General features: G+C 42.7%; 1 protein-coding gene across 1 annotated transcript; it reads left to right on the forward strand.

Moving 5' to 3' along the window:
- The first annotated feature begins 255 nt into the window (after positions 1 to 255).
- LOC147905778 (ethylene-responsive transcription factor ERF011-like) lies at positions 256 to 1,112 on the forward strand. The gene has a single exon (XM_087384451.1). It carries the CDS (start codon positions 341 to 343, stop codon positions 914 to 916), a length of 576 nt encoding a protein of 191 aa, XP_087240577.1. The 5' UTR covers positions 256 to 340; the 3' UTR covers positions 917 to 1,112.
- Positions 1,113 to 17,169: the final 16,057 nt, after the last annotated feature.

A 17,169-nucleotide genomic window follows, 5' to 3' on the forward strand; every position in this document is an offset into this window, starting at 1 on the left:
GCATCGGGATTCGAATTTCGGCTCATCGATGATGTAAGTTTCATGTAACTGGAATTACGCACGTGAGTATTACATTAAAGAATTCTCGATAGGCTCGCCGTGGAGTTCTATGTAATCCATAACAAAGTGCCACGTTGAGCGACGCCTCCGTCCATGATAGTGAGCAATAGGTCGGTAAGGCGGTTGACGTGGGTATCGGGACCTCTTTAACCACCAAGAGATCTTCAAATTCGGAGCATGGTCCTGATTCATAAACCATGATTGTTTCTTGAATTTTGCTCTACACTCGCTAGTCGATTTCACCTGGAAGCCTAAATTTAGTGGTCAATCAACGCTGCCAATGAACATTTCCGAGGGTGCAAGGCCCTCAAGGGTGAACGCTTCTAGACCCGGGTACCGTGGAGTTCGCCAGCGTTCTTGGGGGAAATGGGTTTCCGAAATTCGAGAGCCCCATAAGCGGTCTCGTATCTGGTTGGGCTCCTATCACACGCCCGAGGCTGCTGCTCGTGCTTACGATACCGCCCTCGTTTACCTTAGAGGACCTTCTGCTCAGCTCAATTTTCCAGACTCCCCGCCTCAGATCCCAGCTGCAGCCAGTTATCCGGCGTTGTCGCCCAAGGCCATTCAGCGAGCCGCTTTAGCTGAGGGCGCAAGATATGACAGAATGGGCGCCAGTCCGTCGAACTTTCGCATTGAGAATCATCCCTCGACGTTGAATGACAATCAGCTCCCCATTGCGCCCTTAGCTGAAGAGATTACGGGTTCTTCTTCGCAAGGAGCTCCTCACTGTCTTACCTGGGCGTCGACGGATTCGAGCGAATCGCAGTTTCCGACAACGCGAAACCGGCCTTCAACCAGCGAGGCCCCGAACGACGAGGAAGGTTTCTTGGAGCTAGAGGAACTATTTAGAACGTAGTGAAGAGAAGAGGGCTTATGAGTCGTTCTTCGCATGCGGCCTCTATTCTCCATAGCTGGGCGACGTACTTCGCACCCAGACCGTCGTATTTGCAAGGTTCGACATACCAACTAGTTGTGTTGCAATGGCATTTAAGCACTCATAATATGTTGATAGCATAGGCAGCTCTGTAAAGACATTAGAATTGAATTGAGCAAGCGCGAGAGAGAGAGAGATATATATATATATATATATATTTACAAAGAGAATGTAGTGTGTGTGTATGAGAGACTACTTTCACTAAAAGAGTGTGTACAATGAGATTGTAGTGTGTGTGTGAGAGAGAAGAAGAAGAAGAAGAAGAAGAATATATTATCGTCCTCTGAAGACCAAAAATCGGCCTATGGGACTTGAAACAATACAAAACCTTACATACATAAAGACTCCTCCCTCAAAGGGGAGGGTAATAAGAGAAACTACCTTTATGTCTGGGTGAGTTTTTGTGCTTGAAAAGCTTAGATACAAATGTTCCTATGAGAGAGAGAGAGAGAGAGAGAGAGAGAGAGAGAGAGAAGAGGTGGCTGGCACCTATGAGTTTAGCATAAGAGTATTATAATGTATGCTTTTTTTTTTGGTTTAGGTCCCACTCTTAGAATTCTTAATAAAATTTCCATTCTTTAAATTTTAAAGCCTTTTTTTTTCACAAAGATTAGAATTTATCAAAAGGAAAGAACGCTTGCTCGGACCATCCCTTGCCAGCCCGTCGTGCCCACTGCCCAATTGCATTTAGCCATGCCCAGGCATGGTTTTGAAATCCTCTGGATTAGAGAGTTGTGCGTTTTCTAGGTTGAATTTAGTTGCACCTCATCGCCAATCAACTCGCATTTAAAACCACACACCCTTAATGATGTATCGTAGTAAGCATTTCATTGAATTACTTATGCTAGTCTCGTGACCCTTTTTTTAAATGAAAACATTGCTTTGCTTTGAGATGTAACCTTCATGTTGAGTTTATTTTTTGTACAACCTTCTTTATGAGTTTTTTGTTTTTGGTTAAAACTAGTGTATGTGTGCTCTCATTGCTCCTTGCATTGATGTGTCAAATTTTACATGGTTGTGGATCATCTGAAAGTATGATAATTGGTGAAATACTCAATTATTGTTGTATTCTTGTCAACTTAAACAAATTAAAAAAAAGGCTAGTTTTGCTAAGAGAGATTACACCTAGTACAAACATATACTTTCAAATAAGATTTTCTTTTGAATACATAATCTATGCTTGAATTCTTTCCAAAAAAAATAAAAATTACTAGCAAAGAAAATTGAGATTGATATTTATGAGACTTGGTAACTCCCGCTCTTTGATATTTATATATATATTCATTGCATCAAAATCGGTGAAATAAGATAGGATCGCCTTGTTGGATTTTTGGGTGCTTCTCTTAAGTGTAGAAATAAGGATCTTTCTAATGAATCTTGAGCTAACACTTCTGGGCTCAAACTTAAATCGAAAGAGTACACCGATTGAAAGAATGTGCAACTGAAGAGAGCCCTTGAACAAAGGACGATGAGAGTGTTGGTAAATTGAAAAGAAAGAGTAGAGTGGACACAAACTCAGAATACTTGCATTATGGAATGAAGAAGAGTGAGGTCCTTATGTAGGTACCTCTTACATGCTCATTGACATCACTGATGACTTCAGAGCTTTACAATCATCTCCTCAATCTGCTCCTAGATTCTCTCAATCATCCTATGTGGCTTTCCACCACCTAACTGTGCTTATGGGCACCTAACTGTGTCTCTAGCACTCACACATAGAAACCAAGGTGTGCCTGAGGCATACACCTTGAGATATCCCAACAAACCCCCCCTCAAGGGAATGCCTCAGGCTATGTCAAGGATACAGCTAGCACAAGGTGTCTCATGCCATCTCATGGTGGTCATGGATCTATCAATGGCTAGGATCTCAAGCTAGCAAGGGTTCCCATGGGTGTAAGGTAAACAAAAGGGATACAAAAAGACCTTCCAATGGTTATCTCCCCTGCATTTAAAATGCATAATCTTCAAAGGATGCCTCATCTTGTGGAGGCACATCAACTGAAAGTAGATTGGCATTTTCTGTCTTTCATTTTGGCTCTGCAAAACTTCTCATGATGATTGTTTTTGCCACAGTGTTTGCATGGATTGATTTTGAAGCAGTCCTTTGAAAGGTGATTTGTCTTTTCACAATGATTGCAAGGTGTAAACTTGCCCTTCTGGGTTTTTACAGCATAAGCTGTGTCATTGCCTTTCCTGAGCTCCATGTGCCTTTCTTCTTCTTAGAGAGCAGAGATAATACCTTCAAGATTAGGATTAGGAAGATTTTTCAAAGTGGTAACAATATGATCATAATCTTCAGGCATACTCTTAAGCAACACTGCCATAGCATCATCTGTAGTGATAGGAGAGTTGATAGAAGCAAGTTGAGTCATAAGACTCCGCATGTAATTGACATGGGCTGCCAAAGCAGTGCCTTTAACCATCTTCAATTCAAAGAAAGAGATTTTAAGTGATAATTTAGAGATGTGAGAGCTAGCACCAAAAATCATGTCAAGCTTCTGCCAAGCTTCTGAAGGAGACTCTAAGTCAGAGATGTGATGAATATAATCATCTCCTAAAGCAAGAGCAATGATACCATATGCTTTCTCCTCTCTAGTGAGATCCCTTGTAGGGAGTGTCGGAGCTGAGGATTCTCCAGCATTGGAGGCTGTAGAAGAAGAGGTTGAAGTCGGTTTGACAAGTCCCCAGAGGTTTTTCCTCATCAATGCAAATTTTACCTTCATCTGCCATGTGTGTAAGCCCTTTCCATTGAACTTATCTATATTCAATATGGTAGCCATGAGAGGGTCTAACCCAAGTATTGGGCAGTGTCTTCTCTCTTACAAGGCTAGAATAACAACTGAAAGGCTTCCAAATATAAGCATTTAATGTAGCAAAGACTAGTGACCAAAATTCAATCAATGATGCTTTTTCTTACATGCTTCATAGAGGTGGCTAAAATGAAAGCTTTCCAATTAAAACCAGGTATAGCAACTCAAAGCAAAGCTGAAGCCACAGTTGTACTGATGTTATTGAAAACTTCAAAAACTTAGAAATGCTAGAGTAGCATCTTATGTAGCATCATCTTCAAAAACTTATCAAAACTGTCAAAATCAAAAGATCGAACTTGGAGGGCTTGTATCTCACTCTTCAAAGCAAGGAAAAGAGGGCTTTCTGAAGCAAAAGAAAGCTCATATACCAGAGAAGATCCAGCACAGCGGTTGGGCGAAATGGCGTACTGTTTTGCCCGGGGGAGTTGCTGCAGGTTGAACCTGAGTTCTGACGATTTCTCCTTCATTACTGAACCAAATGAGCTGAAAAATGACTCAAAATGTTCATCTTGAGGTCGCCCATCTACTCCTAAGAGGGCTCGAGCAATGGCGCAGCAAGCAGGGAGTATTTTGCAACAGAAGAATGACGAAAAAATGCGATGTTTGAAGAATGGCAACCATCAGAGACGTTTTTTTTTCAATTGCTTGCAGGTGGAGGTTCGCCCAAACGAGGGGTATCTCCAGCAGGAAGGGCTTGGAGAATGGCGGAGAATTGAGGGAGAACAGGCTTTAGCAAGATTTGGGAAGAAAGAGGAGAAATGGTGAAGATAAAGAAGAAGAAGAAGATGATGTGGCAGAAATGGGCTCAAGGGGGATCAAAGGGCTCTGATACCATGTTGGTAAACTGAAAAGAAAGAGTAGAGTGGACACAAACTCAGAATACTTGCATTATGGAATGAGGAAGAGTGAGGTCCTTATGTAGGCACCTCTTACATGCTCACTGACATCACTGATGACTTCAGAGCTCCACAATCATCTCCTCAATCTGCTCCTAGATTCTCTCAATCATCCTATGTGGCTTAACACCACCTAACTGTGCTTATGGGCACCTAACTGTGCCTCTAGCACTCACACATAGAAACCAAGGTGTGCTTGAGGCATACACCTTGAGATATCCCAACAGAGAGGTGTATCTGAATAGAGCCCCTGAACAAAGGACAGGAGTTATGGGCCATAACATCCACTTATGGTCGCATCGACAAACCAAACAAGTTGCATCGGGTCAAAGGATTCATCTGGGCGAACTTTGCCAACATGCAATTAACGACACTTACTCGCCTAACAGGTGCAGGACAAGTCTTGTAAGTATAGGTGCAAGACAAGTCTTGTAAGTACGGTGGGTAGTACACATTGTGAATGTCAAGTAGTTAGCTTAGTATAAAAGGATAGAGAGTCTGAGGTGCTATGATCCAAGACTTTTGTAGCTGAGGCTACTTGTGTGTGAGGGTAGACAGAGTGCTATTGTATCTAGGTGTTTGGCTCCCCATTTCCTTAAGTAAACATCCATCTTTGCACCATTTCTCTATCTTTCCTTTTTCACTATTTAATACTCACCATAGGAGCACATTTTCACCATTTGTCTCACATTCACTTGCCTGTCTGATTATCTGGAAAAGGAAACCGTCTTGCCACCCAAACGAACAAAGGACTCATGGGACAACCAATTGACTCGATAATGCGTAGTAATGTTAGGAGTTCGGAGTTAGCACTTCGACATTAACATTTGGTGATCCTACGAGGGAGTATAATTTGAATGCGCTAGAGAAGCTAATGGAGACCGAACAAAAGAGCAAGAAGTCAGTGGAGGTACGCATACAACAACAGCAAATGTTTGCGGAGATCGATACCCGCATAGGGAGAAGTCTCATCTAGAGACAGAAAAGGGGAGATAGGAGAAGAATACTAAGATGAAAGACGGAAGGGAAGACATGACGGAAACAAAGAGGAAGGCAGCGATGGCATTCGATCCAAGCAAGATGAGAGAGGGGATTGATTCTCAACGTCACCAAACACACTGAGGAGCCGATGGTAAGGATCAAGTTTTCAAACTTAAAAGGGAGTGAGGGAGAGCATTCCCATTCTCATGTTCAATTGTTAAGAATTGTTGTGATCACTCGGGAGTACTTATTGTACACGTTCACCATTTTAGAAAAGGGGAACATGGAATCTCGAAAGAAAAAGAAGCCACCCGTTCAAGAGGCTAAGAGCAAAGACGAAGAAGAGAAGAACAAGAGGTGGTGCCCCAAAAAGAAAACCAAAAAACTCCTAAAAGAAGTGGGCGTCCAAGGAAACCTAGAGAAGGGTGAGTCCTAGTGCCACAAATGCAAAATCCAGGGTCATACAACGGATGAGTATTGATTGGCCGTTGGTGTGAAATCTGCAATAGCTCAGCCCAGGACACCGAAGACTATTGGTACAAAAAATTAAAGAGAATGGTCCACAAAGTGGAATAGGAGCCAAGAAGGGCCTACTAAGGTGAAAGGTCGACGAACCCCATTACAAAGTGTTTCTTCTATGGGAAGGAGGGACACCAAAAAAATAAGTGTCTATTGTGAAAGAAGCAGCTAGAGCTACTACAAAATGTGAAAGAGGCCAAAAGAGCAACTGTTTTGTTGGAAGGAGGAAAAGAAGATGGTGACAAAGATCAACCATGAGCTGAAGTAGCAGGAGCCATTGGTCGAAATGGACTCATCCACAGATGAGGCTAAAAGGCCATTGGAGCATGGATGATTTTTTCATGTTGGCTTCGTCAAGAAGTGAAACTTTTATATTGGCATCGAAAGTTTATATGCCCTAATAAAAATAAAAACTTAAAACATTCGCCAAGATTTGAAACCTTTATGCAAAAGTTTTAAAACTTTCAGCAGGATTTACATATTTTACTTATAAATTCAAAAGAAAAAATATAAAATCATACTACCTTTTGTCAACTTGGTGAAATTAAAAATTTTAGCTTGATACACTTTGGCCAAGATTTTAAAGTATAGCTTCAATAAAAAGTGGAGTGAACACAAATCAATACAGCCTAGCAAAGTTGTGTGAGCTAAATGTGACGACTCCAATCTACCACTTGCTTCCTATCGCACAAAATTTCTCAAAGTTCGGTGATGGAGCACGAGCCGCAGCCATAGCCCTAGTGCCATGTATCGAATTGACCAAAATAGAAGTACGAGTGATTGATGTCAAAACTCCAAAATCACATGGTCAAGGGCGTGATAGTCGATGGAGACTTGGGCATCAACATCCTCTCAGACGAAGTCTGACAAAGCTCAATTTAAGCAACTTACAGTCTTTGCTGTTTAGAATCCAGATGGCTAACCAAAGACTAGTCATGCTCGTTGGCATGTTCAAACATGTCTACATGGGGCCTGCTTTACCATAACGTTCATTGTGGTGAAGATGGAGAATGGAGGTACCCCATGTTGCTAGGATGACCATGGCTCAAAGGTGCCAAAGTACTACATGATTGGGGAGGGGAGTCTCTCACACTAACACAAGAGGATAAGGAGGTGCGTATTCAAATGGCCAAAAGCATGATCCAAGGGAAGTACAAGGTCTGGAGCTCAGGGAAGACTATGACTTCAATATCGAAGGTAAGTCGACAGTGCCAGATGCAACGATCAAAGCACTTTGAATAGTCGTCGAAGGACGAAGGCTCTAAATGACCCCTCAAAATGAATCAACAGTTGGGGTTTAACGAAGATGAAAAGGTCAACATTGAGACGCGAATCAACAAAGCAAGACCAAGGGAGGTAATCGGGAGATCAAGTGTGTCCTCGAGGTACATCGTGGAGAGCGAAATTGAGAACTCTATTCCAGCTGTGCCAGACAACTCGCAAATGCACTAACAGCACCGACATGCATCACATCTGACAACAAGATTGGGCCAGCCTAGTAAGGACATTAGCAAGGTGCACAGCCCTCCAGTCTTAATAAGGAGAGGGGAATGAGACATGCAAATGGGCATCAGGGTAGGAAACGACAGCGAGGCTGTGAATTAACTATGCGCATTCAGTGGTCAATGGCACCCAAGGGGAGAGGGAGCCTATACAATTAGTTTCAAGAAGAAAACTTTAAGAGGACGACGAACAATCACCCACCTCAATCTCCACAACCTTTAAATCTTCTCGCTCACCCTCCTACCCAAAGCAAACCCCATAGCATGTATCACAAATAAGGTCGCCAATTGAGACAGACATAACTTCTGGCAATTCCTAACAGAGTAGATGAAACTAAAAACACTGGGTACGAGCATGGCGAGGGAGTTGGTGCAGAAAGCACTCAAGGCGAAGGAAGGCCACCTAATTAACTGGGTAGTGTTCATCACAACGTAACTAAAAATTCAATGGAAAAGGGTGCATAGGGCAGCACTTTTCAGGGCACACTTGAGCTTGTTGGCACGAAGTGACAATGAGTTCGAAATGATCTCGCTCGCACCGAAGCCCCCGACCCTCTTGGATAACTTGTTCGGGGAGTTACCACCTTGAGAAAACACAAACGATGACAAGGCCCCAACTAAAGGCCCTGTAGCCGCACCTGAAACACTCGAGCCAACACCACAATTGCAACCAACAAGTTGAATACATTCAAAAGGTATGCCTTGGAAGTTGAGAGAGAGAACAAGAAGAAGAAGAAGAAGAGAGATAAAGGGGGAGAAAAAAATAGTTGCTATTGAAGAAGAAGAAGAAGAAGAGAGAGAGAAAGGGGGATTTAAAAATGGGGACAAAATAGCAAACACCAATTGGATGAGGACAAAATTACAACGCCAAAAATAGCACTTTATCATCTCCACCAAAACCAACCCATCAGTATAGCCTTTCCTACGGGTAGGCCAAAAACGATCGTTGGTACCTCAATCGTCACCAAGCAACCCACTCCATTGCCGAGGATGACGTTGCGAGCCTGGAAGCCAACATGATCCACCCCAGAGGAGCCACAGGAGGGGACATACAGTGTCCCCGTGTTCCCGCCCTTCCTATGTGGACACAAACTTGGGGAAACGTTGGCGCTCGAGATGAACTAGGCGTGCAAAATGTGGTTTGCTTCATGATAGATCACTTCCTCCCACCAGCAGTCGCATGCTACCATTATGTTACTAATCACAGAGATTGGAAGAAGAGAACAAAACTCTCTAGGCGATGTTCGTCTCTTACATCCGCAAACCAAAAGTTCTAGCAAGATGATGCTAAGAAGACTCAAGTAACCAACGAAGGCCACCGCAATGTTCGAAGACGACGAAGCCAAGGCAGAGGTCACATGCCTAGAAGACAAACTCAAGAAAATGAAGTAGGAAGGCCATAGAAGGAGGAAGTAAGCAAGGGAGGCTTGAGCAATCTAGCAGCAGAGTCAACAAAGAAAACCTCAACAAACTAATGTTCAGCTAACACCGCAGATAAAATCTTGAAAGGAATTTACTAGCAGAGAGACACATAGCAGCAGTTAGTAGAAGATCTGTTGTAACAATAGCATAAGACTAGGCATATGTAAGGTAAATAGTAAATTTTACACCCAAAAATAAATTTTTATTATTATCAACTTAAGCCATGCAAGATTGGTCCCATGAAAGTTTACTTGGTCATTTGTGGGAACACATCTATTTTGGAAACTCCAATGATATTGAGAATATAACTTTTGAGAATGATAAGATGATATCCAATCCGATAATCTCAAACGTAGGTTTTTTTAAGTAGATTAATCCTTAATAATTGATCCGATAGTCATGCGTGGATCCATAAAGAGGCATCAAGTGAATGTTCTATTTGATAATGCAACTACTCACAATTTTATTGATTTCTCTGGTGCAAGAGTTGAAGCTGCCTATGGTGCGTAATGACCACTCTTCTGTGTGGTGAAGTTTTCTTGAGGGGATTTTGAGCATTTGGATCGTAGTGTACCTACAACTCCTTTATGAATTCATGAATATGAAGAGAATCTTTTCTTTTATCATGTTTGAAAATGAATCTCATAGATGTAAATTGTTTGGCAAAGAATGGTTCTTTCAATGGAACCTCATGTGGGTTACACTATTTTCTTTTCTACGTGCAGTTAGCATGTTACTGTAGAAGCTTACCCCATGGCCCTATGCCATAGTGTGTTAATAATGACAATTAGCTTTTATTGTATGATGCTCTGATGCCGTTATTCTTTATTAGTTGAATGGATTTTGGTTGAATAATGCATGAACTTGATGTTATAGCTCATGTTTGTTTAATAAAATCAAGTTGTAAAACTATCTTTGCAATGCTAAAAATAGTTATTTTTAATGCATTAATGAAGCAATTCATTTCGAAATTTGAACTGTTAATGTAGTAATATTGAATTTTTTGATAGCCATAATTCTTTTTTGCATGATGGAATTGAAATGTTATACAATGGATTATGGATGTACTAGCAGGATTGTGGATTCAATCCAAGGTTTGATTCCCGCTGTTAGAGCTTCTTCCTGACTAATTTTTCATGCAAAAATTCAATGACACATCCTCAACTACCACCTCCAACAAACCTCTTGGTAGCATTAATTGGTGACATTTTTAGTCATGTAAATTCACTACTGATTAGCAATAGAGATGACTAAAAAACCTACTAAACACAAGGATTTAAACATCTTGACAACAATTGTTGCTCAGAACACCTTGGGGAATGGTGGGCCCCATACATCTATTTGTAAATTGCGCTCAAGCCCAATGCATAATTGTTGTCACGTATTATTTCACAAAATGGGCCAAAGTTAAAGCAATGAGGAAAGTAGATGCTAAAAGTGCAGTAAAGTTTCTCTATGCACAATTTATCACGAGATATGGTCAATGATCAATGATAGCAAACTCAGGAAATACTATGATGCCTTTCCATGCATCATTAACCACTCTGATGACTTCGGTTAAATGTATGTATGTATGTATGTAGTCCTATTGACACAATATTCTTGCCTTTATTGTGATCATTTCCTACACTCAATCTCTTCAACCCTCAACTTACACCAGCTTCTATAGACCTCCAGTGGCCACACCCTCCTCGCATCGCTCAATAGTGCTGGGAAAGTACCATTGGCCTAGCATTTTCATGTGTGAAGTTGTCTGGCTTGATATTGCACTGCTAGCCCAACGCCATGATTATTCCATGGTGGGATAATTTGCAAAGACTTGCAAAGCAAGTTCCACCTATTGCAATCCCTTGACGACATGTGGGGACATACAAGGACCTCACGCCTCTCGTTGCCCACTGATAACCTCAATTGTGATGCAAGGAGGCCTTTCTAGTCCCACCAGCCTCTCATTGGTTTTGGAGCGAGGCCACACCATTGCATTGATGTCGTGGATATCCAAAGGAGCAATCTATTACTTCAAACCTTTATCATCCAAACTATCACAATTAGTACAAGGGGAAGGAGGATTTGGACTAAGCTAGGGTAGTTCAATATCCATATTTTTCCCCAATGAGAGAGGGTGAAATAGAAGAGGGGAGGGGGAATTCACAGATCAACTAATAGGAAGACATGTAGCCATGAGATAGTGGTAGGATAGAATTTGTATTAGGGTTTAACATTAGGGTTTTCCAGGATAAGTAGGGTTAAGCACCCATTTTCATAGCCACTCGTGTGCGTAAGCCTAGATAAGAATTGTGTGTGTGTGTGTGTGTGTGACGTACTACTTCAAAGAATCTACATCTCCACTATTCCACATTCTTAGTCAAAGCTTTGCAAGGCCCATGGCAACCATTGCTTCATCAAGACTATGTTCACAAGTAAGTTATTTCTTAAGGGTGCAGAAAAGAGAATCACCATGTAAAGAGAAACACATTTGATTATTCTAGTTGCATTTTCATTTGGGAATCCAAGGGAACAATTTCTTGTCAATTCCTCCAATGGTAAAACCCTAAGAACTTTTGAACTGAGCAAGCTTTAATGTAGTTCACGTTCTAGTTCTCACTGCAGACTCATACATTTATGTAAGTGTGTACAATAGGGTTGAGAATGCTGTGTCTCTCAGGGTGGTAGCAAGCTAAGGGTGTCCACTTTTTGACCACTTTCCATGGCTTGGGAGGGGGGAGAACATCCTTTTTTGCACATAAATTGGGAAATCAGATCTAGTTCCCTAAGTAATTAATTCTCAAAGTCTTAAGACAAAACACCACACATGCCTTTGTGCACATAATGGTGTGATCCGATCGAAAATTGGAGTTACTCATAAAAACTTTGTTTGCGGCCGACTTCAGGGTCATAGCACCTGTTAGACTTTTTCACAAATAGACACTATGACACTAAATTCACAATTTCTCCCTTGTTATACATCAAATGATGGTGAGACTTGATAGGAAGTGTGTTCACATATGGTGGAACTTAACTTTATTTTTTGGAATTTTTTGGAAGGGCTTATATAAATAATACTAATTTTTGTAAATTTATGAAGAATAAAAAAAGGCACATTTTTTTGTACCACAACATTTTTTTAGTATTATGATTAATTGAACAAATCCACTTTGATAGAGGGTTAGTGGACATACAAGTTTTTGTGCTGTTTTACTTTCACTTGTTAGAGGAGTGGTAAAGGAAAAATGAAATAAATATAATAATTTGTGCACATAACCAATTACGTCAAAATTCACACATATTAACCTCCTCCACGTGATGAATCCAAGGAAAAACATTTGGTTAATTTTGGCCTTCCCATGTTAAAATCCCCCTTTTAGGGAAAAGGGGCTAGCCAAACCAAGCCTAATTAGGCTTGGAAAGGTAGGCTTGGTAGATCACCAACCCTAGTGGCCGCCATTTGGGGGGTGGCATGGTGCACATGTGGAAGGCTGACTCATTAGACAGCTCATCTAAATTGCATCATCATCCCGGCATGTAGGCAAGTTTGACTATGGTCACCCATGCCACCTCCCCACCTCTTGCCACCTCACACATCATCAATGTCCACCTCATCAGGTCACCCTCTTCCACATCATCACACGAGCTACCGCATCACCTTGCCACATCACAATGATTTGCCACCTCACCATTCTACATTTCTACCACCTCAACCACATGTGCCACCTCATCAAGCCACATCATAGGCATGGTTGGAGCCTAGTCATCAGTTAGCCACCACCACCTCAATCTTCCACCTCATCTTTGCCAACTCATCATTGCCACCTCGTGCTACCATATCATACCATGTCACATGCTTGGCCACCTCAACTTGCCACCTCATGCATGATGACCTTAGAGGCATGACACATGATGTGCCACCTCAGCAGCAGCAAGCATGGAGCCACATCACCCATCAACCATGCTCATGCATGCATGCCCATGCCAATCTTGAAAACGTGTGGTTATGCCAATATTCGTGGAATTTCCCCCGCCAAAAAATATGCGTGGAATTTCCCCCGCCAAAAATTATGCGTGGAATTTGATTCAATGATTAGCATAGGTGAACTATATTGAGCACTACATAACTATAACAATACACCATTTTTAAAGCATAGATTAACGTATAATATTTGCAACATAATCAAGATGTTAGTACATAGCATTAGGTTAATATGGAAATAAAATTAAGTGAAAGCAAAATATTTGCATAACATAATCAAAATGTTAGGACATACCATTAGGTTAATTTGGAAATAAATTAAAATTAAACATAATAATATACCATTATATTATGCAAACATGAAATCCGATAGGATTAGATTCCTTTAAAATTAGTGTAAAAAAATAAAATTATGTCAAATTAGAAGAGCCACTTATTTTGGCGAATCACCACAACCACTAGATTTAGCCAATTTACTAAATCCAATCAAGATTTAGATTAGAAGAGCCACCAAATCACCACAACCACTAGATTTAGCCAAACTACATCCAATGAAAGGCAATTAAATCCAATGAAGATCTAAGGGAGGATTTCCCAACCTCTCTATAAGAGACTACTTTTTTAGAACTCATTTCATGCATCCTTGTTTGGAGCCTCTCCATTCTTGCCTTCCCATCACTTGTCACTTTCTCTTACCTTCATTAAGATGGCTTCTCAAAGTCGTAGATCTGATAGATGTGATAGAAGCAGGAATCCCCCTACTCATACTCTCGTGGACGAGGAGAGGAAGAGGAAGGCGCCTGAGCGAAACAGAGCCTCGAGAGTGAGAGCAGAGCTCGTGCTACTGATGATGCACCCTTACCCCCACCACCATCTCCCACCTCCAATTCCACCTCCACCCCCAACTCCCTCCCTCCCTCCTCCCCCTCTAGCCCCCCCCCCCCCACACACCTCCACCCCTCCCCTCCCCTCCCCCCCCCTCCCATGCATACTCTCTCCCCTCCCCCTCCCCCCCATACCCTCTCCACCTCCTTACTCCCCTTCACCTCTTCTCCCTCCACCCTTCCTCACCCCCCTCCCCCATCCACTTCCCTCCACTTCACCGAGTCTTCGTTTTCCTTACATCCCTCCCCCCCCCTTCTTGTTCCCTTCTCCATTATTCCCTCTAGCTCTTCCCCCTCCACTCTACCTCCCCACCCCTCCCCCCCCACCTCCCCCTCTAGCTCTACTCCCTCCACTCTACCTCCCACCCCTCCCCCCCCCTCCCCCTCCCCCTCTCCCTCCCCCTCCCCCTGCCCCCTCACCTCCCCCTTCAACCTTGTGATGGCTGACTTGCCTAGGACTACCATTCATCGTTGTGCTAGTAGGATAGTGGAGTCATTCTTCAGTGACATTACACCAGCTTCACAGTCAGCTCTACTATCTTGCTTTTGATAGATCACCCTACCTTGGTGGAGTGTAGGAGGCTTGCTGGCTCAGGGGGTTCACTCATCATATGTAACCCTATCACGTGAGTTCAACAGAAGGATTTTTTTTATTTCTAAAATTTACAGAAATAAATATACATAAGGGACTATTTAAAATAGTTTTGGAAAAAATTTACAGATTTGTATAGAAAAGGGGTACATTTTATTAGTGAAAATTTTTACAGATAAGGGACTTTAAATATAGGCCTTGAATGCACGTGATATAGAGGGTTTATACATAGTGACCCCCCTGAGCTTGCTGGTCTTGTGCATCTAGAGATAGGGCAGTATGTAGTGATGTCCTTTCTAGTGTTCATCGGTCCTACGCATCCATCAAGCGTAGGAACACCACAGATGCCTTGGCAGCACGTTGTGCCATTATGCTGCCATTAGTAGACCGTAGATGGCTGGCCATGTACGCACCACATTGCGTTTCCTTGACATTGCACCACGCACATTGCAAGTAGGTATGATTAGGAGGCAGAGTCTAGAGGACCATGATGTTGATGCTCTTTGGGCTTTGAGTGGCCATGCACCTTGTAGCAATCGACTATTGGATGATTGCACTAGGTCCATCATACATCAGTTTTGGGAGGAGCATTGCAGGGTATCTCCAGTGTTCAAGAAGGCAGTGCGAAAGAGGGTATCATGTGGTGTGTACATTGAGCATGGTGCATGTTTTTTGGAGTGTACCCAGACTCATTTGTACACTCAGTTTGTAGAGGTGCACACGGAGGTAAGGATTAAGAAAAGGTCATTTGAGCGGTGCAAGCCATGGTTTATGCGGTGCTCTAGAGAGTGTGACACGTGTTGTCGCTATCATGTTGATTTTGGATTGATGTATGCCGTATTTCGTTCCCTTGATGGTCATAGGGGAGTGGTTCCTACTAGCCCTCATGACTTCATTCACTCCATATTGTGTGCATGAGATGGCAATACTTTGTACCACTCCCTTGATTGTGTAGAGGGGAGGTGTACAATGTGTGGTCACTTTGCTAGAGTGTTGCGAGTTCCGCTAGATGTCAGTGATGTGGAGATTGCGCGTTGGCAGCAGTACGAGTACATCGTGTTGACATTAGAACAGTCCAAGAGGTTGCAGCTTGTGGAGCAGCAGACTGCTTTCATTGATGCTTTCCGAGGGAAGTTGTACCACTACATACAGCACTCCCACACTACGAAGTGGGAGGATCGACAGTTTCAGGGCACATTTCTCATAGGGGTGGTTGTCTCGGTGGTGGACTTTGTGGAGAACTATACCTTTGCACCACAGCAGAGTTCCAATCGGAGTATTATTTTTCCGAACAGGTGACATGTAAATGAGTATTGTTCTTACTTGTGTTTTCTTGTGCATTTCATTTATTTCTTTCCATCATCCTCATTGTTTTTTATGTGCCATCTTGTAGGTTGCTATATTTGTGAATATTAGCTATCGTCATGCAGAGGCTCAGGGGGATGGCATTGATAGCACCATGGACTCGCGTGTCATTGTGTAGGAGTATCACTTCTACATTAGTGATGATTGCTCGCATGATGCCCATTTTGTGCAGCATTGTTTCGGTCTCCTTGATAGTTTCTTGAGGGATCGGGGTGTGACATGACAGCAGCACTGGGTTTGGTCTGACGGTTGTGGTGGTCAGTTCAAGTCTGCTAGGTAGTTTTATTGGTTCTACATATGGCACCGCGAGATGGGCATTCCGGTGATGTGGAGCTACTTTGAGACAGGGCATGGTAAAGGAGAGCATGATGGGGCAGGTGCTTGCGTGAAGCGTTCTTTGCGGCAACACCAGTTGTGTCACAGTGCCGCTCGCTTTATGGATGCACACGATGTGGTGCAGTGGTGTACCAAGCACTTAGGCACTAGTGCATTGTCCTCGTATTAGTCGTGTGATGAAAGGTGGTCATATAGTTTTCCTAGTGTGTGGACGTAGGGAGCATTCATCAGTCTAGGCCTTTTGATTGTCGTACCGTGCCTGGCACTCTTGATTTACATTATATCAGGAGCACAAGTGACACAGACCCCATGATCTTTTCTCGATGCTTTGCATGTTTTTGCTCAGCATGCATCGATGATGATTGGGGAGGTTGTTCCATGGTGCCATGGGCCGATCCATGGATGCGACATGTACTTTCCCCCATCTAGCCCTGGGAGGTGGTACATGACGATCAGGAGATGCACAGTTCAGTTCTAGCAGTGATTACGATCAGTTGACAGATCTCTTACGTATTGATGACATATTTGTGCTCATTGCTCCAGAGGGCAATCCTAAGCACATGGATTGCTATCTGTTGAGATGCTCTATGGTGAAGAGCGTGCTCAACTAGGATGCAGTGGACGGGCATGGGATCCATTTTGATGCTCACAGCATGATCATAGCTGGGTACTACTTTGAGCAGGTACATATGCATGGTCGCTTCTTCGAGTATTAGGAGTACATGGTAGATTGTGAGGTGTACATGTATTCCCATCTTTTTGTTGCGATCAGGATCTAGCTGACTCGTGTTCGCAGTTGCAAGATGACATCCACTCCTCGATGGCACCTTGCTCTTGAGGATCACGAGAACATACGCGGCTATTGGCATGAGAGTGGATTCTAAGTAGTTTAGGGTATATC

Source organism: Dipteris shenzhenensis, chromosome 1 (genome assembly GCF_047967505.1).
Source record: "Dipteris shenzhenensis isolate YYH24624 ecotype China chromosome 1, Dip_SZ_1.0, whole genome shotgun sequence".
Taxonomy (NCBI): domain Eukaryota; kingdom Viridiplantae; phylum Streptophyta; class Polypodiopsida; order Gleicheniales; family Dipteridaceae; genus Dipteris; species Dipteris shenzhenensis.

Coding starts and splice junctions, on each gene's coding strand:
- LOC147905778 (XM_087384451.1), top strand. CDS start 341: ATGAACATTTCCGAGGGTGCAAGGCCCTCAAGGGTGAACGCTTCTAGA.